At 41.5% G+C, this 24,257-nt stretch overlaps 1 protein-coding gene and 1 pseudogene across 9 annotated transcripts in view; both read right to left on the bottom strand.

Annotated features, from left to right (window-relative positions):
- MED12L (mediator complex subunit 12L) overlaps window positions 1–24,257 on the bottom strand; it is a 361,238-nt gene that overhangs the window by 318,708 nt on the left and 18,273 nt on the right. For all 9 annotated transcript variants that reach the window (XR_012519124.1, XM_074405495.1, XM_039480199.2 and 6 more), the window contains exon 3: window positions 9,311–9,415. Coding sequence is in view for 8 of the 9 variants with exons in the window: in XM_074405495.1 (XP_074261596.1) it covers window positions 9,311–9,415 (105 nt within the window). In the remaining variant the exon portion in view is untranslated. The remainder of the gene's footprint in view (window positions 1–9,310; window positions 9,416–24,257) is intronic.
- On the bottom strand, window positions 6–7,956 carry LOC101053287 (guanine nucleotide-binding protein-like 3-like protein; annotated as a pseudogene).

Raw genomic sequence — 24,257 nt, 5'->3', positions numbered from 1 at the left:
GTGGAAAGAAGAGAAAAAAAAGAGAAAGTTAAGACAATAAGCAAGTAGCTCAGTACTATACATTATTATTTTATCTTTATTGTTTCAACTGAAAATCTTCATACAGCCCATAAGAAAACAAATTGGGAATTTAAGTCCTTGAAGCCAAGAGACGTGATTTTGCTACACTAACTATGACACACACACTTTTATACCACTATTCACAAGTAGTTCAGCAGAGGGGGGCAAGGAGAGCCTTTGGAAATTTCTAAGATGAAATTAATTACATCCTGAATAAATTTCAGAAGAACAGGTTCTGCTTTAATCCTTCAGCTGCACTTTCTCCTTTCTCATACTACACACCCATCAGGAGAGAATGCTTTCCCTGAGAGAAGAAAGCCTAGTAATCACTCAGTAATCATTCTTTTTCCCATTTCATCTTAATAGCACTTATTTTTGGAAAGGAAACTCAGTATTTACACTCAATGCTTTTAAACAAAGAGTCTATAGAAATTTATTTAAATGGCAAATTACAAAAGGTTCAATTAAATTTGGTATTCAGCATTTTTGATTGGGCTGCCAATTTCACAACTACAAGTATTTCAAGAGAAAGCTAGTATTACCTGCTCTGAATGAAAGTGGCAAAGAAAGCTACTATGAATTACTGTACCATTTTCATATTAACCAAATTAAAAGATGGACAAGGAAAAAAGAAAGGAACAGGAAATAAGTGACAAGAAGGCAGAAATCAAAGTAATCTATAAAAATGTAGTGAATCTCACTAGGTGTGGTGGCTCATGCCTGATCCGTGTAATCACAGCACTTTGGGAAGCCAAGGAAGGCAGATCACCTGAGGTCAAGAGTTTGAGACCAGCCTGGCCAACATGGCAAAACCCCGTCTCTACTGAAATTAAAAAAAAAAAAAAGCAACAACAAAAAAACAAAATTAGCCCAGCATGGTAGCACACGCCTATAATACCAGCTACTTGGGAGGCTAAGGTATGAAAATTGCTTGAACCCGGGAGGCAGAGGTTGCAGTGAGCCAAGATCACACCAGTGCACTACAGCCTGGGTGACACAGCAAGACTCCAACTCAAAAAAATAAACAAACAAAAAGTTCAGTGAATCTATAAAAAATGTGTTGGAATTTTTTCAAGAATCCTATCAAAGCATCACATTTCAGACTCTGGGGGTTCTTTAATAAGACGATGCAGTTAATTTCTGATAAATGCCCCCAATGAAGTTAGAAAACACTGGCAACCATGACTAAAATAAAATACCCTGTTGAAGCAAAATATGAATCACTGCCTTAATGAGTCAAGAAATAATTAATCTATAGGTTGAAACACAGTTATAAGTCATTAGCCAAGTTCATCTAGGGGGTGAAAAGCCTGATATTCTTTGATTTTTGTGAATGATATAATGATAAGAACTCTGCTTTTAGTGTGTAAATGTAATACAATAAAAAAATTAAAATAAGTAGAAAAAAAGGTTTTCTTTTTTTTTATACAACTTCATTACAGTTTTTGTGATTTTTTTTAAAGCAAACATTTGAAGGACATCCAAACAGTGAATAAATTAAGGGTAAAAATGTAGCAAAACCAGCTGTTTGGAAACAAGCAGCCAGTAGCAGCCAACTGTTAAATTTCTCAATTGATATTTGGTCTTTGCACTAAGAGCATAAAACACCTACAGCTGTAGATTGCTTTACATTTAAAAGGTCTCTTATTTGCAATTACATACAAGTATTTAATAATAAAGGAATAAAAATGAAAAAGTAATCTGAGCAATCAATTTTATTATATTCTCCTATATGCTTAATGATAGCAATGGAACACAGTGACTGCATGTATTAATTCCTGCTAACAAGCCTTTGTAAACAAATGCATACTGTAAACAAAGTCAGAATTCCCAAGAAAGCAAAAGACTGGAAAATACATATTAGGGCTCCAAAAAAAGGTCAAAACATGATTATAACATTGAATTTTATTGTAATAGCAATATATTTATATTATTCAGAAATCAATCCAAAAATTCAACAAAAAGAAAAGAGCCTCATTTCCAAGTCCCAATGCCTACCTCCAAGTAAACAATTTGATTTTTTTTTTTCTGCTGAGATTTATTTTATTTCTCTTGTAAAACAGAGGAGGGGTTAAATAGAGGGTATTGGATTTGGCAGCTGCAGCCCCTTGGGACCCCCTTTTTTTCTTTTTTTGAGAGGGACTTTCATTCTTGTTGCCCAGGCTGGAGTACAATGGCACCATCTTGGCTCACTGCAACATCCACCTCCCAGGTTCAAGCAATTCTCCTGCCTCAGCCTCCCAAGTAGCTAGGATTACAGATGCCCGCCACTACTCCTTTTTTTTTGAGAGACGGAGTTCCACCATGCTGGCCAGGTTAGTCTCGACCTGACCTCAGGTGATCCGCCTGCCTCAGCCTCCCAAAGTACTGGGATTACAGGCGTAAGCCACCGTGCCTAGCCGGGACTCTTTTTACCAGAGGAGAGGGAGAAGACACATAGCGAGGGAAGTGTTCTTTCAGTATGTAGGTGCTTCAGGGAGAACCAAACTATTTCATTGGCATTCCCCCTGCCATACCACTGGAACTGGTGCTTGGAGCCGAAGGGAAGTGAGATCAGTAGATTAGTCACCGACACTATCATAAGCACTGCCAGAGAGGTCGAAAGCAGACATCATGGAATCAGACAGCTTGCTGGCGATTTTGTCTGCATGTTTCTGCATCATCTTATTCTTCAGGACGGACGCCAGAGCCTGACCCCATTGCAGGAGATTTGTCTCCATGATCCTCTGCAGCACTGGGCAGCAGTCCACTGAGCAGACATCCACCATATTGTTGTTCTTAGGGTAGTGGTTCACACTGCATTTAGCCCACCCCATCTGATGATGGTTTAGATTGGTGCAATACCCAGTGAGATCTCCAATCTTATACATGGTGGTTTTACTTTCAATGGCATCTGCTATTTTCATCATTGAAGAATGGAGTAACTTGATCTCCATTTCAAGTGGGTCCATACCACCTAACAGCTCATCAGATTCTCCAGTGGCCAAGCATTCCATGGTGTCTTCATTGGCCTACTCAGTATCCTCGATGTCAAAGACCTCAGTCACTTCCTTAACAATCTCAGCACTGAGATGGGCAGACTGACTGTGAGTAGGTGGTGGTGGTATATAGAAGCTGATATTCCCACTGACCCAGTCAGCTAGAACAGCTTTGGCCGCCTGTTCCTGACTGTATAAGCCTCCCTTCTTCTTCCCCAAATGGTGGGCCACTACCGTGCAAAAGTGCTCAGTGGTCTGGAACCCAGAGACACTATAGTTGTTGGAAATCTCCTCCAGGTTGCAGCGCTGCAGGATGGTTTCCACAGGGGTCACGGGGTCTGCCAGCTTCTGCACGTGAACGCAGTTACGCAGGATGGTGCCCACCTCTGAGTTGGGGCCTGGGACAATGCCTGAAGCATCCAGCAGCCAGATTAACTTGTCCAGATGGACCTCCTCCATGAATGTGGTAATCCCAGAAACAGCTCCCATGCTGCATGCATGGCTGTGCTTCAGGCTATCAATAAGGCTGCTCTTCCCAACATTAGGAAGACCCACAACGGCACACCAATGTGGGTGTGCACTTCACCAAGGCGGCAATAGTTCCCCAGAACCCTCATGGGGTTTTCAGCTCATAAGCAGGCTTTGCTTTTCAGCAGTGACTCAGAGGCTTGATCTACTGGTACACTGCAACAATTCAGGTTTTTGACTTGATGCTGGGTACTGGCCTTGAAAGCCATGGTTAGCAACTCATTCTGAAAGTAATCCAGCCATTTCTCCACAACCTCCTTGGGGACCAGGTCGATCTTGTTCAAGACCAGGACCAGCTTCTTGTTGCCTTGTGCTCGCAAGACAGCCTCCTCTATTTGGAAGCAGCGGCAGCCTGATGGGTCTCTGGCATCCAGGACTTCCAGAATCACATCCGAGTATTCCACCACCTTACGGACCTCCTTGTAATAAGCCTTCCTCGTGGTCTCCTATGTATTTAATTCCTGCAAAACTTCCCCTTAAGCTCAAACTCCTCCTGGCGTCTCAGGACATCCTCACAGTAGCTCTCGATGGCCCTGCGTTTTTGTCTTTCTTGGCAACTTTTGTCTTTCTTGGCAACTTTTGTCTTTCCCAGGCAACTTGCTGCATCTCCTCAACCTTCTTTTTTTTTTTGACTGTGATTCCCACTTTCAGATCAAACATACAGAGAACGCTCTTCTTTAATTCAGCCTCTCGATTGGCATGATCATCGGAGTGAACCAAATGAAGTGCACTGGGCACTTTGGAGGTTGCTTTCTTCCCATTTTGCTTTGCAGGCTTCTTGTGGCCCTCAGAACCCTCATCTGGCTTTTTATTTTTGTGTCTAAGTTTCATCATGATGACCAGCTTGAAAGCAGATAGGTTCAAATCTGCTTGTTCTTTTCCAATACTTCCGGCGGGGATGTGAGAAGAGACACCAACACAGACCACTCTTGGGCGAGCAATTAAATGCTTTCCCGCAACTAGGCTCCGACGTCGGGATCCTAGGCCTGCGGCTCCCGACTCCACCCACTGTGCGTTCACCCACTGTGCGTTCTCCAAGGGTGGGCTTCCAGGCCTTCCTCCCTACCACTCTGGCCCCACGTCCTGGCTGCCACAAGGGTAGGAAATAGCGGAGGAGGTAGAGGAAAGACAGCGGCGAAGTGACAGGGAAGAAGCAGTGGGCCGACTGGTGCGGCCATATACCCTTCTCGCAAGCCAAAATTTTGCCTGCGGGCATCTGTCTGGGGTTAAATATGCGTACTCCCAAACCTCAGTAATCAGGCAGTCACCATGCCCGAATCAGACAAGGGTGGGGGGTGGTGTCTTTGTCTGCCTGGAAGACGGCGACAGCAGGGTGTAAGAAAATGGCCATCTGGGTCACATGTCTGGCTGAGTATTCCCCACCTGAAGTGAATTGGTTAGCTATTCCCAACCACCTTCCCAGGTCCCTGGGCCATAGACAATCCCTGAGTACTTCCAGGTCTTTCTGCATAAGTTCAGATCTACGGCTAGACCGAACCCGAGCTGGAGCAGGAGGCAGAACAACTAGAAGCCTCTCCCACCCATCTGCCTTCTTCCCCTCCTACTCCATCCTTCCCTCAATCACCTTTAATTCATTTTTATGTGTCCTTCCAGTGTTTCTTTATGCGAATACAGGTAAGTAAACACACATCTATTATTTTTATCTTCCTTGTATGTATAGCTCATTATGCACACTTGGTAAATATGAGACCCTTCCTTATCTGTATACCGAAAGCAGCTTCATTTTTATAGAGGCATAACAATGTACTGTGTGGATATATATTTTATTTAATCATGCTACCATTAATGGACATTCATAGCATTTGTTCCAAAATTTTGCTGTTACAAATCATACTAAAATGAACAGCCTTTCACATTTGTTATTTCAAACGTAGCTAGAGCTTTAGGATAACTTCCAGAATTCAGATTGTATAATTCTGCAATTTTAATAAACATTGCCAAATTGCCCTCCAAGAGGTTTATACAATTGTGTACTCCCTAAAACAAGGTACAAAAGATAAGGTTTTTGTTTTTAGGGTTTTATTTTGTTCGAGACACAGTCTCGCTCTGTTGCCCAAGCTGGAATGCATTAGCGTGATCTTGGCTTACTGCAACCTCTGCCTTCTGGGTTCAAGCGATTCTCCTGCCTCAGCCTCCCAAAGTAGCTGGGATTACAGGTGCCCACCACCACACCCAGCTAATTTCTTTCTTTTTTTTCTTTTTTTTTTTTAAACTAAAGATGGGGTTTCACCATGTTGGCTAGGCTGCTCTTGAACTCCTGACCTCAGGTGGTCTGCCCCCACCAACCCCACGGCCTCCCAAAGTGCTGGGATTACAGGTGTGAGCCACAGTGCCTGATCAGAGATAAGATCTGTTTAACATTTGTTTTCATCCAACCAAAGTTATTTTTAAAAATCATTTGATAAAAATATGGGGAAAAAATTTAGAAGTTACATTATAATTCATGTATTTCATATTTATAAAATTAAATTCCCCTCAGAAGTTTTGGGTCCTTGAGTAAATCTCACAGAAAGAGTGGTAGAACAAGTCTAATAGATGTTATTTTTATTCACTCAGTTATTTAAATTGACATAAAACCTGATACAACTGAACAATTTAGCAGTTTACAACAAGAGACATAAAGCATTCATACCCTCTTTTACGGACTAAATTGTACATCCTCAAAATTCATCTGCAAGCCTTAACCCTCAATGTGACTATATTTGGAGATAGGGCCTTAAGGAAGTAAGTAAGGTTAAATAAGGTGACAGGACTGGGGCCTAATCCAGTAGGACTTTATAAGAAGAAGACACACCAGGGAGGAACGCACAAGGAGAAAACACCATGCGAAGACACAGTGAGAAGGTGGCCATCTGCAAGCCAAGAAGAGAGACAACTGGAGACAGCAAGTCTGGTGCCAGATTGCCCTCCAACAGGTTTATACAATTGTGTACTCCCTCAAACAAGGTATAAAAGATAAGGTTTGGGGGTTTTTTTGGGATTTTTTTTTTCTTCTTCTTCTTAGAGTCTTGCTCTGTTGCCCAGGCTGGAATGCACTGCCATAATCTCGGCTCACTGCAACCTCTGCCTACTGCGTTCAAGCAATTCTCTTGCCTCAGCCTCCCAGAGTACCTGGGATTACAGGTGCCCACCAACATACCCGGCTAATTTTGCTGACAGGTCTGGTGTTTTATGTTGGACTTTCAGCCCTCAGACAGTGAGAAAATAAATTTCTATTGTTAAAGGCACCCAGTCTGAAGTATTTTGTTATATCAGCCCTCATAGATTAATATACCCTTTAACCAAGTATTAATACAATTCAGGGAATTTATCCTAAAGAACAAAAGCTATACGTTCAAGTAGGACCACAGTTTCTTTATAAATAAGCATGAGAAACTGGCAACAAACTAATTGCTGTATATAGAGGTTTCAGTCAATTACATAACATACATCATGGAATGTTATCTAGCCATAAATTATTATTCATATGACTACTTCAGCCATAAGGAAAAGTGCATACAAAATAATGTTTCAATTTTTTAAAGATCAATTAAGAAAGATGAAAAAGCTCTGAGGCCGGGCGCAGTGGCTCACGTCTGTAATCCCGGCACTTTGGGAGGCCAAGGCAGGCAGATCACTTAAGGTCAGGAGTTTAAGAGCAGCCTGGCCAACATGGTGAAATCCCATCTCTACAAAAATACAAACATTAGCCAGGCGTGGTGGCACATACCTGCAGTCGCCGCTAATCGGGAAGCTGAGGCATGAGAATGGCTTGAACTCGAAACGCAGAGGCTGCAGTGAACAAAGATTGTGCCACTGCACTCCAGCCTGGGCGACAGAGCAAGACTCTGTCTCAAAAAAAATAAATTAAATTAAATTTTAAAAAAAGAAAAAATTCTGGAGATGGATGATATTGATGGTTCATGTTTGCAACAACAATGCAAATGTACTTAATGACCAAGGGCTGTACACTTAAAAATGATGAAATGGTAAATGTTATGTTTTATCGTAATTTTTAAAAAGGAACACAAATTACATATACATAATTGCGGTTGGTAAAAAATTGTACCAAGATTGGAAAAAGACAAAACTAAAATCATTGTATTTGGTCAATGGGACTATCTGCAGAAAATGTTTCTATTTTCTTTCACACTGCTTAAGTAATCTTGTATATTTGTTTATATATGTATGCACATAAAAAACAGATCTAGAATGATACCCAAACCATTAACATGTTTCTCTGGAGAAGGAAAAAGAAATAGAAATTCACCTGCATATCTGATTTCTTTTCATTTGTATGTATGATGTTTTTAATTTCTATTTTAATATCCAATTCAAAATATATGAAAAAAATCAAACAGTAAAAGAATACAAATAGAAATACAAACAATTCTATTTATATTCCTAATTGATAAGATAAACACAGAAAAAGACATTTAAAAAATTTTTGAGCACAACATTCTGACTATATGCTTTTAATGAAAGTTAGTCTAAGAGCAAAAAGTATTGTAAAAAAACTGTACATTTATTCAATAGTTTTGCTGCTGGAGTGGCAACGAAGTACTTTATTCTGGAACTTTTCTATATGTGTTGTAAGATAGAATAAATGAATAAATATATTGATACTAATAAGAGCCAGGGTTCTCAGTTTGGGAGAGAGGAAACCTAAACACAGAAAATGAAAAGGTAGGGGAAATACCCTGCAGCACTGGGCTAGAAATGGTAATGATAGGTAGGTAGAAAAAATATCTATCTATGTTTCCCATCTCTATCCACTGAGAAAGCCTAGAAAGAATGACACTCCAGTAGCACTGAGCATGTCTAGCATCCAGATCTGGTTTGGGAAAGAACAAATTTGGAATGTGTTTTGGTGCCAAAAGGAAGGAAGTGCTCATAGTATGACAAAGACATTTAACCAGGAGCCAGGTTACAGGGGCCCCTGCTGGCCAAACATGAGACAATTTGAGCATCAAAAAGAAAAATGAAAGTATAGATTATAATACATTAAATTAAATGAAAAAAACCCAAAGTGATACTAAAAACTTGAGTTTAAAAGGAAGCACTTCTTTTTATAAACCAATGCCAAGCAAAACATGAGTAAGGAATGATAATTAGAAAACCTGCGTTTTGTAATCACCAGCAAAATAAATCATTCAGCAGGAGTCATCAACTGATGCTGAAATAACAGAGTGAATTTTTATTGAAGAATAGGATATTTATATCCTCTCACCTTGTAGACCTTACTAAGAGGTAGAGATGACTACCTTTCCACTGCAGGGAGATGGCAGAGACCACCTGGACCAAGCAATCAAACTATAACCAATAATAGGGCAAACTGGCATTACATGTCTCCTGATATGATGCAATGTTGTCTTCTTACAAAAAAAAACTAACCTGAATCCTGTCATGAGAAAACAATCAGAAAAATCTAGAATATAGCACTAGTATGTCAGACAACTGATCTAGGCTCCTCTAGTGTAGCAGTCATGAAAGCCTTTTTAAAAAGGCAGGAGAGAAAAGGAGGAAGAGAGGTAGAGAGCTGTACTGTACTAAATTAAAAGATGTGACAGCTAAATGTAATGTATGATCCCTGATTGGATCCTGGAGAAGGGGAGCATACAGGGTATTTGGGGGAATTCTGAGTATGGATTGTAGCTTAAATAACATTAATTTATCAACACTGATTATCGAGGATGTCACATATACACACTTTTTCACAAGTTTGAGGAAACAATTAACATTACCTTTGATGGATTAATTACAATATTTCTGGCTGAGCCATGTTCATCTCCAGTGAAGGCTGGCTGATTATTGAAGCCTTGCTTTACATTCACAGCAGTAAGTTCATCCTGTTCAAGAGAAGGTACTGATTAAGCAGAAGGATGTAAAAACTTCAACATAATCCAACATATTGCATCCTAAGTAATAGCTAAATTTATTATATTCTGTAGAGGAGAATTCTTGAAAGGACAACAATCAAAGAAGGCAGAGATTGAAGTTAAAACACCAATATGTGAATTTGTAGAGAGATAAAGCGAATGTAGCAAATGTTAACTATTGACTCTAGGTATACAGCATATGGGTGTTCATTATACCTTTTTTTGGGGGGGGGGGAGATGGTGTCTCTGTTGCCCAGGCTGGAGTGCAGTGGTGCAATCTCAGCTAACTGCAACCTCTACCTCCTGGGTTCAGGCAATTCTCCTGCCCCAGCCTCCTAAGTAGCCAGAATTAGAAGTACCCGCCACGACACCCAGCTAACTTTTGTATTTTTAGTAGAAACAGGATTCACCATGTTGGCCAGGCTGGTCTCGAACTCTTTTTTTTTTTTTTTTTTTTTTTTTTTTGAGACAGAGTTTCACTCTTGTTACCCAGGCTGGAGTGCAATGGCGCAATCTTGGCTCACCGCAACCTCCGCCTCCTGGGTTCAGGCAATTCTCCTGCCTCAGCCTCCTGAGTAGGTGGGATTACAGGCATGCACCACCATGCCCAGCTAATTTTTTTTTGTATTTTTAGTAGAGACGGGGTTTCATCATGTTGACCAGGATGGTCTCGATCTCTTGACCTCATGATCCACCCACCTCGGCCTCCCAAAGTGCTGGGATTACAGGCTTGAGCCACCGCGCCCGGCCTCAAACTCTTGATCTCAAGTGATCCTCTGGCCTCAGCCTCCCAAAGTGATTGGACTACAGGTGTGAGCCACCATGCCTGGCCCATTATACTATTCTTTAAACTTTACTGTAAGTTTATAATTTTTTAACTTACACGTTAGAAAAAGATTTTAAAATGAGCAAAAATTCCACAGCAATATAAAATGATAGAATTTTTTTTAAGAATTGTTTCCGAGCTGTGCACGGTGGCTCACACCTGTAATCCCAGAACTTTGGGAGGTCAACGCAAGTGGATCCTCTGAGGTTAGGAGTTGAAGACCAGCCTGGCCAGCCATGATGAGATCCCATCTCTACCAAAAACACAAAAATTAGCCAGGCATCATGGCAGGTGCCTGTAATCCCAGCTACAGAAGCTTGAGGCAGGAGAATCGCTAGAATCCAGGAGGCGGAGGTTGAAGTGAGCTGAGACCACTGCATTCCAGCCTGGGTGACAGAGCAAGACTTCCTCTCAAAAAAAAAAAAAAAGGCGGGGGCATTGTTTCCTGAGAGTCCATAGTTTGACTCTCTATTCCTGATCAGCCTCTAGGCACACGCCTAATTTATGTTTAAGAAAGCTGGGTTACTAGCTTACCCAAGACTTATGGTGAATTAAAGACAAATGAAGGGTTTCTAGGCACATGCCTTATGATTATAGCCACACAACATCACAACCTACAACTGAAGGGAAGTTTAGAGCTGCAATGTTTTCTCACATATTTTGGCTCACTTGATCTTTACCAACTCCAATTCCAAGGGAGAGGGTAGACATGTATCTTCATGCCCGTTGTACAGATGAGAAAAGTGTGCCTCACTAAGCTAGTGCAGCAACTGGACAAAGCCAGCACAGAAATACTATCTTCTAAATCCTAGACTAGGAAGAGAAATTTCCATGACACCATGCCACCAAAGAACAAATGCCACATGAAAATGTGGTCTAAAAATATGTGGCTACAACTCCTACTCTCCTTAAAAAGACCTCCTACTGGATAGACATAGGAACACTTTTCCAAGGTCACAACACATCAAAAATAACCCAAGCCTTTAAAAAAAAAAAAAAAAAAAACCTCCTTGCCCTACCCAGATTATCAGAGTTATGGAATTAAATTCAAGTTTCTAAAATACAGACTTGAAAAAATAAGAGGTAGAGGTTTGAATAAATGAAGCTGCCTCCTGCTCCCCTCACCCAAGCCAAGAAATAATCCTAGTAACAGTTGGAGTAATAGTAGCCACGGCATAAGAATAAGATATACTTATTACTTTAAGTAATTTCTGCATGCGTAAAATGAAAAACAGCAATTGATCAAAATCACTGCTAAGATTAATCAAGAAGCTTAGAACAAAATAGTTTATGACATTTAAGCACCTGACCAAAGTCTAAAAAGGTCACCTTGGCTAAGAACAGAGGTCTCCTGGAGACATGCCACGTAACTTTACTTAATTATGTGTGCTCTTACTAATGCCTTGGCGAGCCACTGTTTTGGCGAGTTTTCAAAAGACCCCTGTATAGGAAATTTCACTTAATGGTAATCAAGTGTCCTCCAAGCACAGAAGGTCACTGAAATTGTGATCCACACAGAAGATGAGTTACATGTACATATCAGAAGGTATCTCCAAACTGCTCCCACATTTTCAAATAAACTATGTGAAAATCTAGAGCAAAACTACATAATGCATACTTTAAGTCAGAAAGGTTTCAGTCAATTCAAAGCCAATATGCTACCGAAATTTCAGTAGTCTCTGAGACTAAGAAAGTAGGAGTACTAGTAGTGAGCTCAGGGAGAAAGTAGGATGAGAAAATTGAATATTTATCTTTGATTTACCATCAGAGTATTACAAGAAACACTGAGTAACAGCATATGTTTTTACTAAAAATACATTCTGGCCTAATCAAGAAGAATGTGTGAGGTTTTCAGAACCACATAGTTCTATTTAGTGTTGCTTCACTTTTTAGTTTAAACTAACACCAGATAGATAGCTGCTCATTGTATCCAATTGCTAAACACCGGCATGAAGAGATGCCCACTCCTGATATGTGCAAACTCAGAATCCCCAGAAGAAAAAGAACATGGAACTAGATATACATATCTGTCATCTGCTTCAGATTTTCCTCAAACTAGGAGCCACACTGCTATTATTGGGAACCTTGAGTTCTGAGAATTTTAAACGCTGCATTCTAAATTTCACAAAAATCCATGTAGAATTTGATCACTTCTCACCACCAGCACTGCATCATCTCGTGCTCAGCCAATGCAATGGCTCCTGACTGGTCTAGCTTCTCCTCTTGTCCCCTGAAGAACCCTTTGACCACAGCAGCCATAGGAAGCTTTTTAAAACTCAAGTGAGACCATGTCACTCCTGCTCAAAACCTGCAGTAATGCTCTATTTTACTCAAAGTACAAGCAAAGGCCCTATAATGTCTTAAATGTCCCTGTGTGATCTTAACACCATTACCTTTCTGGCCTCATCCCTAACCATACTCCCCTTCACTAACACGGTCCAGTCTCCTTGCAATTCCTCAAACATAGCAGCCCAACATTCTCTAATCAGGGAGTTTGCACTGTCCATTCCCTCTGCCTGGACTGCTCTTTTTCCTGGTGTCCACATGGTCAATGACCTGACCATCTTAAGTTTTTGCTCAAATTTCACATTCTCAATGAGAAAAGTGATGACTCTCTTTAAAATCGGAACTGCCCACCCATTCCCTTTACCTCCCACTTCAACAATCCATAGCATTTATCACCTAAAACACACTGTCATTTACTTACAATGTGTATTACTGGTCTCCTTGAGGAGAAGGTAAGGTGCATAAAACTGGGGATCATAATTTTGTTCACAAACACAGGACAAGCACAGAGCCCACAGATGCAGTGCCTGGCAAATAGCACACATTGTAGGTGTTCAATAAATATTTGTTCAAAGAATAAATGAATGAATGATATCCTATTCTGAACAATTAACATGAGCATATTCTGAGTCACTACCTCATGAATCTGGAGCTGTAATTTCATTTGTGTTTCTAACCAGCATCGCTTTGTCACCCAGAGTAGGGGCACTCACCCCACCCAGCAAGCCTCACACACCATCCTGAAAACAAAGATTTTATTACATCAATTTCCCTAGTGTGAAATGAAATTCATAGATAACTTACCTATACCAATATTTTTTAAAATCAATATAATGCTCTCATTCTAAAATTGTTAAAAAGGAAGTAACTTATGATTAAATAGGCACTTCAACAGGAAACATTCAGGCACACTACACTGGACTCTCACAACTGCGAAGTGTGGTCAATGGCCCAGGAACACTGGCATTACCTGGGAGCCTATTAGAAATGCAGAATCTTGGCCAGGCATAGTGGCTCATGCCTGTAATCCCAGTACTTTGGGAGGCCGAGGCAAGCAAATCACAAGGTCAGGAGTTTGAGACCAGTGTGGTCAACATGGTGAAACCCCGTCTCTACTAAAAATACAAAATATTAGCCAAGCGTAGTAGTGGGCACCTGTAATCCTAGAGGTAGGAGAATTACTAGAACTCAGGAGGCAGAGGTTGCAGTGAGCCAAGATCACACCACTACACTCCAGCCCAAGCAACAGTGCGAGACTCCATCTCAAAAATAAATAAATAAATAAATAAATAAATGAAAAGAAATACAGAATCTCAGCCTCTCCCACCGAGTCATAATCAGCATCTTAACAAATTCCCACATGATTCATGGACACATTAAACTTTGAAGAAGCAGGGTCCTACAAGACAAATTGTTAAATGTTTGTTCCTATGCCTAGCATCAGCATTAACATAGTAACTACAAAATGCAAACTGATATAGACAGTTGTGCTGTACTGCCATTTAAAATGAGCAGGAAGAGTATCACATGAATTTTTTGAAACAGTGAAACACTCTTGGTACAGTTTCAAACTAACAAAACAGTCTCCCAACATATTAAGACACAACAGTTATATTCCTCGGAATCTCAGTGTATATTAAATGTATATAAAAATCATACAAAAAATACTCTGAGATCATATATAAGACAGATTCCCACCTGAGATAGGAAAAAACAGTTGAAGTTCAGTGACACATCTGAAAGTGCAGGAGACACAGGAAAATTCTTCATGGAGCCCACCCATCTGCACACTGAGGACAGCCCCACCCACTCAATGGTAGCAGCCACAAGCAACTAACTTGTCACATCTCCTGCCCAGATTTCCACAGAGCTTCCAGTGAGAGCCACAGACCCAGCAGCCACAAGCAACTAACTCCTCCCATCTCCTGCCCAGATTTCCACAGCGCTTCCAGTGAGAGCCACAGATAGCTTTTATCTTTTAGAGCCCTATTCTGAAAAGGGAGTTTAAAGAAACCAGGCTATGGATTTAAGAAACACTGAGTTCCACCCTGAAGTGTCAAAGTCTTGCTCTTGCTGCAATACCACAACAATGGGGATGCTCTAATTCCAACTCATTAGGCCATCCTGTAGCTCATAGTTGTGGTTACAGGTGAATGCACGCTGGCACCAGCTAAGACTGAATGATGGAGATGCACAAAAGAGGGAGGAACACACCATGGGTAAGAGCCAGGGGTCTGCAATCAGACAACTCAAATTCAAACACTCCACTCCATTTAAGAGGGCCTCTAAGCAAGCTCTGGGACCATTGCTGTGTCTCCGTTTCCTCAATTGTAAAATGAGGATAGTAATAGTTTCTACCACGTTATCTCTGTAAACCAATTCAAAAAACAAAACAAAACAAAAGCCAGGAGAGTAACTAACTTGACCAAGGTCACACAGTAGTGAAGAATTCCAAAAAGTCCATGCTCCCAACCATCATAACCATATAAAAATGGCTGGCAATTAGCATTGCTGCTATTGTTTGTATCATATTTGTAGTTCCAGAAAGTGATAACCTGAAGTTCCAGTCAGCAGAGAAACAAAAAGCCTTCTTGGAAAATTAAAATAACCCTTTCCTTAAAGCAGTGGCTCTCAAACTTTTGCATCCATCAGAATTCAGTGAAGAACTTGCTAGAGCACAGCTGCTGGCCTCACTCAGAGTTCCCACTTCAGTAGGTCAGAGGTGATGCCAGAGAATCTGTATTTCTGACAAGTTCCCAGGTAATGCTGATACAGAGACCATGCTCACATTAAGACCTGAGGTTTCTGCCCCTCTAGAAAACCTGGGTTTCCACGCCCAGTGCCAGCATTGGTCTCACCACCAGGAAGAAACTGGATGTCCCATCTTGGCTCGGGAGCAGGAGATCCCAAGAAGAAAAGTCCATTCGGAATTCTCTACCACACCCTCTTCCCCCATTGTAAAGGCACAAACGCAAAGCTACACGCACACACACACACACACAGATCCAGGAAGGAACAAACTACACAAAGTTTTCACTTCACTCCTTTAACTTCCTATAGAACACTAGGGCCAGAGACTACCCAATTACATGAAGAAGCAAACAAGCCAAAAAAGAACCCTGGCAGTCACTTCTGCGAGATTTGCTAGTACAAAACTTTAGTTCAGGGCCTTAGAGAAACTAAGTGAAAGGAGGTAAAAATCCAGAGCACCACAACCAAAAAACGCACCCTGATGGTCTATTTCCTAAAGTTTCTGAGAAGAGTTAACATTAATAACAAGGATCCAAAAGGCAAGAATAAGATTCAAATAAGAGTGTTAACTATTGTTGCTTACACATTACTTCTCAAACTCCAGTAATGCACCAATAGACCCCTTTTAGAGGAAAACCACTTTATCTAACCTGAGGGAGTCTGTAGACCCCAAGTTTGGGAAACTGGACAGGAACATGGATACTTAATGGTATTAGGCAGCATTAAGAGATTCAGAATAAGAGGTAATGTGTGTTACATGAACTCAAACAACAAACTTTTATGATGCTGCTCTGAAGGCTTTTGCCAAGTCTAATCAGGCAAAAATAGAAAGAGGAGAGTCCAAATTTTGCAACAGCATACTTCTAAAACCCCCAAGCCAGAATCTGTAAGGGACACAAATAGCTTCCTCTTATACTAGCCTTGAACATCTTCAAAGATGTCTCAAAATAATGGAGGGTAACAGCCACCAAAATTCTTACAATGCTTTTCCTTACAGAGATTTAAGCTTGTTCAGCTATATCTAGCCAACAATTCTTAGGACAGAACTTCCAGCAACTACTCTGTCCATCTGCAAAGGTGAAGCAACTAAGATCCCAAAACTTGAGGCACACACAACAGTAAGTCAAGATCTCATTCTCAGGATTGTGCTCTGGGACCCAGATCAGCAGTAATGAATCTTTTCCAATAAAAGGACTCGTAAGGTTGCACATCTTCCCATTGTACAACATGCAGAGTAAGAGAAAAAGCACTTTTAGTAACCATTGGGAAGGAGAGGAGACCATGAATGCAGAGATACTTTTAAATATGTTTAACATTAGCAGCACCTAGGACAAAACAGTTGTACACACACATCCAAGCATCCAAGATCAAGTATTTACTAAGCCAAGAGACAATGCCAGCTGAGAATGTAAATTCACACTCCTCACCAAGCGGTCCAGAGTAGCAGTGCACCAAATCACTGTGCACTTGGATTTCAACAGGTTTACAACAAGGTAATCCAAACATAGAGAAAGGAGAACTCTCACACCTTGTCACTGGTTTCAACTAAAATCACAAGCTTTAAAGCAATTCTAGGGAGACAGGCACACAGAAAGAAACAGAAACCAAAGCCTAGAAAATAGTCCATGCCAATATATGAAAGACCTGCGTTCATGCTGTATTTTTGTATTCTACACTGATAAAAAAAAATCAGACCTTCGATACTTTGGGTAACCCCCAAATGCACTCATTAAATCTCATGCATTTACCTTGAACTTCAGAGAATGATCTTATATTTTGGATCAGTTTCAAAGCAATCTTTTAATTTCAGTGAAATGTTTCACTGAGAGAGTGAAAACATTTTAATGCTAGTTTGGGAATTTCTAAATCTCTTTCTCACTCAAGAAAAAAAAAAACCTCAGTTTAACACAATTTTCAATGGTCATCTCAAAGGCAGATAATGCACACAAATACATACTACAGACATTCACAACCTCCTCCAGCATCACCATCTATTGCACAGAACATGCACAGAAACTCCCAATTTTCTTAGTCACCTAGTAACATCTAGCAAACTAGTTCCATGACGGTTCAATGATTGGACAGAAATTTCCACCAGGGATGAGAATATCACAGAAGTAGAAAAATATCCCTCTATGTGCTAGTCAGGAAGGCGGGGTTAGCACAAGTCTTACTCAGAACAAACAAAAAATTTTTCATGGTTTGATAGCCATATTTCCCAGCCTTGTCCACCCCTCCCGCAAATAGAACATTCTCTCAGACCCCCAAGGATGTCTGTTTGGGAAACTGGGCTATGATAATCCCCATGACAGATATATTTAATTGTGATCAGGCAATACCTACAGTTAGCAGCTACAAAAGACCCGGAAGATAAGGGAAGAATCTTTTACTCCTCCTACCTCTTAATTAACCAAACCTACCCATACTTCTCCCAAAACCTATCTCACACCTTTATTCCTTCCTTTAAAATACTACAGCCCCCTCTCTGACTGAGGCAGCTGTTATAGCAGGATCTGGCTACTGCTCCGTACACATTTCACTTGTGTCCAGCATGCCTACCGGCCCTGGATGGATCTTCCTAAAACAGTTGTCTATTCTGCACTCCCCTATCCAAAAGCATCAGAGAAGGCTTTCTGCTCTTTTTCCCCTGAGAATGGAATAAAGCAGCATCTAGCATAACTGTCTACAAACCCTCAGTAACATCTCTGGGTTTCTCCCCACTTATCTCCGCCCCCAAATCAAAACACAGTTACCTAGGACTGGCATTCAAAGCCTTGAACAGTCAAGCCCAGCACTCCAGTCTTGCTTCCATTCTAAGTCACAGAGTCACATGGATCTGCATTTGAATGCATACCCTTACCTACGATTGAGACTGAGGTACCTGATCCTTCTGCACCTTGGTGGCTTTGTTTGAAAGGAGACAAAAATAACTCACAGGACTGAGGTTACATAAGATTAAATGTGCAGAGTTTAGCACAGTGCCTGGTCCATTATTAAATGTCCTATAAATGGTGGCGATTGTTATTATAGGTGTTTTCTATTTTAACTTTCATTTAATCTGTTTTATTATATGCCACTCCACATATACTGTCATTCAATGTCTACGCCTTACATCATGCCATTCCCACCCCCTGAAGTATATTATTATGAAATATTTTATATTTTTCATGCCGCAGCTCAGGGCTTGCTCCTTGTCCTTCATTCAATTAACAAATAATTATACAGAGTCTGTGTAGACTCTGCTAAGTACTGGGGATTCCACAGTGAGCAAACTGCAAGTGTTATAAATACCCCAAAGTGCCTGCTCAGAAAGCAAGTAATAGTGGCTTAAACTAGTCTGGAGAGTTAGACAAGAAAAAAGTGATCTTTGACCTGAGCTCTGACTGCAAAGTAGGAGTTAACTTCAAGAAAATAGCCCTTACAGTGATACGGTTCTGACATTTTGCATGAAGTGATAATATTAAATCTAAGGAGCTTATGAATAGTTGGAGTGTAGACTCTAATTCTTAGAACAACCACTCCAAAAAACAACACAAATAAGTATAACCAAAATGCAACTGGTCAACAAAAGCTGTTTTTAAAATAGTGTAACAATCAAAAAAAAAAAAAAGCTGTAGACACAGAAAACAAACAGTGAAATGGGAGACCCAAAGCCAACCATATCAATAATCACATTATATGCTAATCAAATATTCATGGACTAAGACTCCAATTAAAAGACTGGAATTGTCAGAATGAGTGAAAAAGTAAAGCCCAACTATACTTTCAATATAAAGATGTATTTAAATATAGAGACAGAAAAGTTGCTAGTAAATGGATGGAAGATATATACTATCCAAACAATAAAGATAAAAGAGTTGAAGTAGCTATATTAATATCAGATATAGTAGACTTCAAGACAAAATGTATTATCAGAGATAAAGAGGAGCAAGTCATAATGATGAAAAGGTCAATTCAACAGGAAGGCATAACATTCACTGGTGCCTGTGTGCCTAATGAGAGGAAAGACAGAGGATGGGCATGGATAAAGTCTTCAGGGTTGGGAAAATTAAAGAAAGAATGCTGTCATAGCAGGAGCAGGAAGGGGAATGCAGCTGTAAAATATAAGAATAAGCTGGGCACAGTGGCTCACACCTGTAATCCCAACACTTTGGGAGGCCAAAGTGGGTGGAGCATGAGGTCAGGAGTTCAAGACCAGCCAGGCCGAGATGGTGAAACCCATCTCTACTAAAAATCAAAAATTAACCAGGTGTGGTGGCAGGCGCCTGTAATCTCAGCTACTTGGGAGGCTGAGACAGAGAACTGCTTGAACCCAGGAGGTGGAGGCTGCAGTGATTCAAGATTGTGCCATGGCATTCTAACCTGGGCAACAGAGCAAGACTCCATCACACACACACAAAAAAAGTTAAGAATGAAGCAGCAGGGGTTGGGGGAGAGACTATGCGGGGTCTGTGGACCAAGTAAAGAACTTCTGTCTTTATTCTTTATCATAAAAACAGTAAAAGTTTTTGTTTTTAAGATGGAGTCTCACTCTGTAACCTCTGCCTTCCAGGTTCAAGCAATTCTCCTGCCTCAGCCTCCTGAGTAGCTAGGACCACAGGCACCTGGCACCATGCCCAGCTAATTTTTTGTATTTTAGTAGAGACAAGCTTTCACCATGTTGCCCAGGCTGGTCTCGAACTCTTGAGCTCAGGCAATCCACCCACCTTGGCATCCCAAAGTGCTGGGATTATAGATGTGAAGCACCATGCCAGGCCCAGTAGTAAAGGTTTTAAGCAAGAAGGTGGCATCAGGCCAGGCATGGTGGCTCATGCCTGTAATCCCAGTACTTTGGGAGGCTGAGGCAGGAGTGCTTGAGACGAGGAGTCTCAGATTAACCTGGCCAATATAGCAAGACCCTGTCTTTAAAAAAAGAGAAAGAAAGAAAGAAAGAAAGAAAGAAAGAAAAAACAGAAGGTGACATTATCTGACTTGAATAGAACTGCAGTGTGGGTAACTGGCCAGAGTAGGGTCAGAGGAAGCTGAGATAAGGAGATTGGGACCCAGCTACCAGGCTCTCATGAGAGTTGGAATATCCAAGGTAGTAGAGATAAAAAAAAAAAAAAGGAAGAAATGGAGGGATATTTAGGAAGGAAACCCAACAGGATTGATGCTGACTTCTTGAATGGAATGACAAAAACAAGGCTGTCAAGGATGTCCTAGACTTTTGGGATGGTAGATCTCCTAAGAAAGGGTACCGCCAAGTTGGGGGCTTTTTGCAGAGGAAGGGGAGCAGATCACAAGTTCAGGTATAAAAATCTTAAGTTTGAGGCATCAGATACACAGACATAATGTTTCTAGTAGGCACTCAGCTATACAGGTATAGAGTGCCAAGAAGTCTAGGCTGGAGTCATAAAGGTATGAGTTGTCTGCATATGGCTAGTGCCTGAAGCCTGGGGATGGCTGAGATTACCCAGAGAGAAGGTCAAGTGAGAAAAGACCAGGACCTAGGACAGACCCCGGGGAAAATCTGGTATTGACTTAATAGCTTGTTAGAGGAGGATAAAGCCTCAAAGGAGACTGAGACAGTGTGGCCAGAGAGGAGGGAAGGAAACCAAGAGTGTTTTACCTCAGAAGCTGAGGGAAGAAACTGCTTCTCAAAGGGAGGGAGCAACAAAATCGAGTGCTGCAGGGAACGTGGCCATCCCAGGTGACCTAAGAGGGGTGTCTCAGCAGATGATGAGGGCAGAGCCAGACTGGAAAGAGCAGAGGAAGAAGTGGGAGGTGAGGAAGACAGTGAGTACATCAGATGCTTCTGGAAGTCTGGAGAAAGAGGAGAGATGCGAAAATGGGGTCTAGTGTAGAAAAGAGATCTAAGATGTGAGAGCTTGGTGTGTGTTTTAATAACACCAGAAAGAAAGCAGCAAAGAAAGCAGTTGAGGCTAACAGGAAGAAAGAGAGATGGCAGACGCATTGAAGATCCTGAGAAAAGAGGAGGGGATGACCTGCCAACCAGGCCCCAGAAGGCAACAGCTACTACCAGAACAACTCAGGAGGATATGCAGAGGAGGATCTGGAGAGAGGCCCTGGAGCTACACTGTGATGGGTGGAACTGGGTCCCTCAAAGCATCCTAACTCCTGCACCTGTGCATGGTATCTTCTTTGGGACTAGGATTTCTGCAGATATAGCTAAGTTAAGATAGTCATGCTGATTTAGGGTGGCTCCTAATGTCCACATCTGAGAAGGGATGGACACAGAGAGAAGAGAGTAATGCGAAGACAGTGGCAGAGATTGGAGTTAGGCTGCCATAGCCAAGAAACACCTGTAGCTAGCAGAAGCTGGAGGAGGCAAGGAAGGGTCCTGCCCTAGAGGCTTCAGAGGGAGGCTGGCCCTGCCATACCTTGATTTCAAGCTTGTGGCCTCCAGAACCATGAGAGAATACATATCCATTGTTTTAAGCCACTCAGTGTTTGATACTTTGTCACAGCAGCCCTAAGAAATGAAAGCATACAGGTAGGGGAGGGCAGGCTCTGCTCTATTCCTCATGGCAAGACTGGTCCCTAAAACCAGGCCATTTAGCAGCAGCAATGGGACCATTACTGCAGTCTACAATGGCCAAGAAAAGCAGCTTCACTAAGGCTCCACATAAGCAGACAGCTTGGCCACGTACTTCACAGCAATGGAGACTGATTTCTGTTTGGATCTCCCCTACTTGACATGATACTTAATAGGTGTTTGAGACGGGTTTTTTGTTGTTGTTGTTGTTGTTGTTGTTTGGGGGTTTTTTTAGACAGTTTCGCTCTTGTCGCCCAGGCTGGAGGGCAGTGGCACGATCTCTGCTCACTGCAACCTCCACCTCCCAGGTTAAAGTGATTCTCCTGCCTCAGCCTCCCAAGTAGCTGGAATTGCAGGCATGTGCCACCACCCCCGGCTAAGTTTTGTATTTTTAGTAGAGACAGGGTTTCACCATGTTGGCCAGACTGGTCTCAAACTCCTGATCTCAGGTGATCCACCTGCCTCAGCCTCCCAGAGTGCTGGAATTACAGGCGTGAGCCACCACACCCAACTTGTTTGAGAAGTATTTTTTAAAGGTGGAGGCTGGGGAAGAATTCCCCATTGCAGACAAAACATTTACAAGAGAAGGCATTAATACCAGCCTCCTGAAGAGGGCCAGTGACAGGGGCCTGACTGACTTAGGAGAGGCAGGACTTCCCTAAAAGGCCACCCTGTCCTTCCCCTGCCCCAACCCTTCTTACACCAGAGCCACATTTCCATCAAAGCCACATATGAAAGTCAGCTCTTTACATCCACTGTCACCTATACTGCTATTAGGATTTACCCCCTTCCAAATCACACCTGTAGGCCAACAATCACTAACTGTGGGGACCAATGAAACCAAAAGGATATGAGCTCAACACAAAACATCAAATACTATCTTAACATCTGTACCTGGAACAGGCAAAAAGAAAAAATCACGGTAATAATACCACTCCCTCGCATTTAAACAGTATTCATGGCCATATTCTTAACAGCCAAGTGGCTTAGGTAGGATGTGTCCTGTTTTATAGGGTAAGAAACTGAGGCTGAGAGGTGAGAAGTAAAATGGATGGTTAGGTGGCCATATGAGAATCAAGCCCAAATAGGTCCAGTGTGCTTTCCCATACAGTGAAATCTTTGAGGAGAGCACATTGTGATTCCAAGAAACTTAAACTGGAATCCTGTCTCCCTTTCTCTTCCGTGAAATAGAGATCACCCCACCTACCTCAGGTCTACTGTAAAGAAGAAGTAAAAATCACTTGTGATACAATCAATACAGTAACTGGCACACACACTAAGTAATTTTAAAATGGTATCACCGTCACCATTATAATTACGATCTTTTGTATGACCAGCACATATGGCCCTAACTGAGCACATGACTGACTACTCAGTAAATTCAATTTGGATGGAAATGTCCACCATGAATGATATGTTGAGCACACAGCTCTCAGAAGTGCCAATTTCCCATGACAACCCTCCTTCATCCTACCCAGAAGTGTCCTAGTGAGACAGGCAGTTCCTCCTCCCTCATTTAAAAGTGGGAGAGAGCCTCTGATTCCAATTATATCTAAATATACATACTCAGCATTTACTCTACTCTTATCTAAATAATTGCATCCCATTAATTAATTCATATTCAAATCACATTCAAATGCATATCATCCTCTGATATCAAACACCTGGATGTCGCTCTCAGAAAAAAAAAATCTAGGAAACTGCAGGAGAAAAATACTTGAACTTTTAGATTTGCATATTCATAAAGCAAGAAAGAAGACTTAAGGTATTTGCTAGTTTATGCTGCCCAGAATTATATTTAAGGCAGCCTCAAATGATAGTTTTCTCTTTAGATGCTTTATTGCTAAGGTATGCCATATAGTTCTTGCACTGCAATTTTACATAACAAATTTTTCCTTTAAATCATTTTCCGCAGAGTACTTAACAAGCTAATGTGCTAGGTAATCTGAGCGCAGAGAACACAAACATAAGCCATGGTTTCTGCCCTCTGGAGTCCAGTTAATTGACCTACACTTACCCATAAGGTAGCTCCTTTCTTTATCCTTCTTTCCCACCTCAATTCTGTCTCTGAGCCCACATTCAGTACCCATCTGCAGGAAGCCATGTTGTGGGAGACTAAAGAATAATTCCCACCAAATGTATTGCAAATTCATGAAAAATAACAACAGAGCCAGGGCAGTGTCTCACACCTATAATCCCAACACTTCGGGAGGCCCAGGCTGGATAACCACTTGAGCCCAGGAATTCAAGACCAGCCTGGGCAACACAGTGAGGCCCTGTCTCTATAAAAAATAACATAAATTAAAAATAGCCAGCATGGTCCCAGCTACTTAGGAGGCAAAGGTGGAAGGGGTGCTTGAGCCCAGGAGGTTGAGGTTGCAGTGAGCTGTGTTCACTGCAGAACATCCTTCTTC

Source organism: Saimiri boliviensis, chromosome 9 (genome assembly GCF_048565385.1).
Source record: "Saimiri boliviensis isolate mSaiBol1 chromosome 9, mSaiBol1.pri, whole genome shotgun sequence".
In the NCBI taxonomy this organism is placed as follows: Eukaryota; Metazoa; Chordata; class Mammalia; order Primates; family Cebidae; genus Saimiri; species Saimiri boliviensis.
The sequence above is the reverse complement of the archived record's forward strand: the minus strand, read 5'-3'. Positions and strand labels throughout refer to the sequence as shown.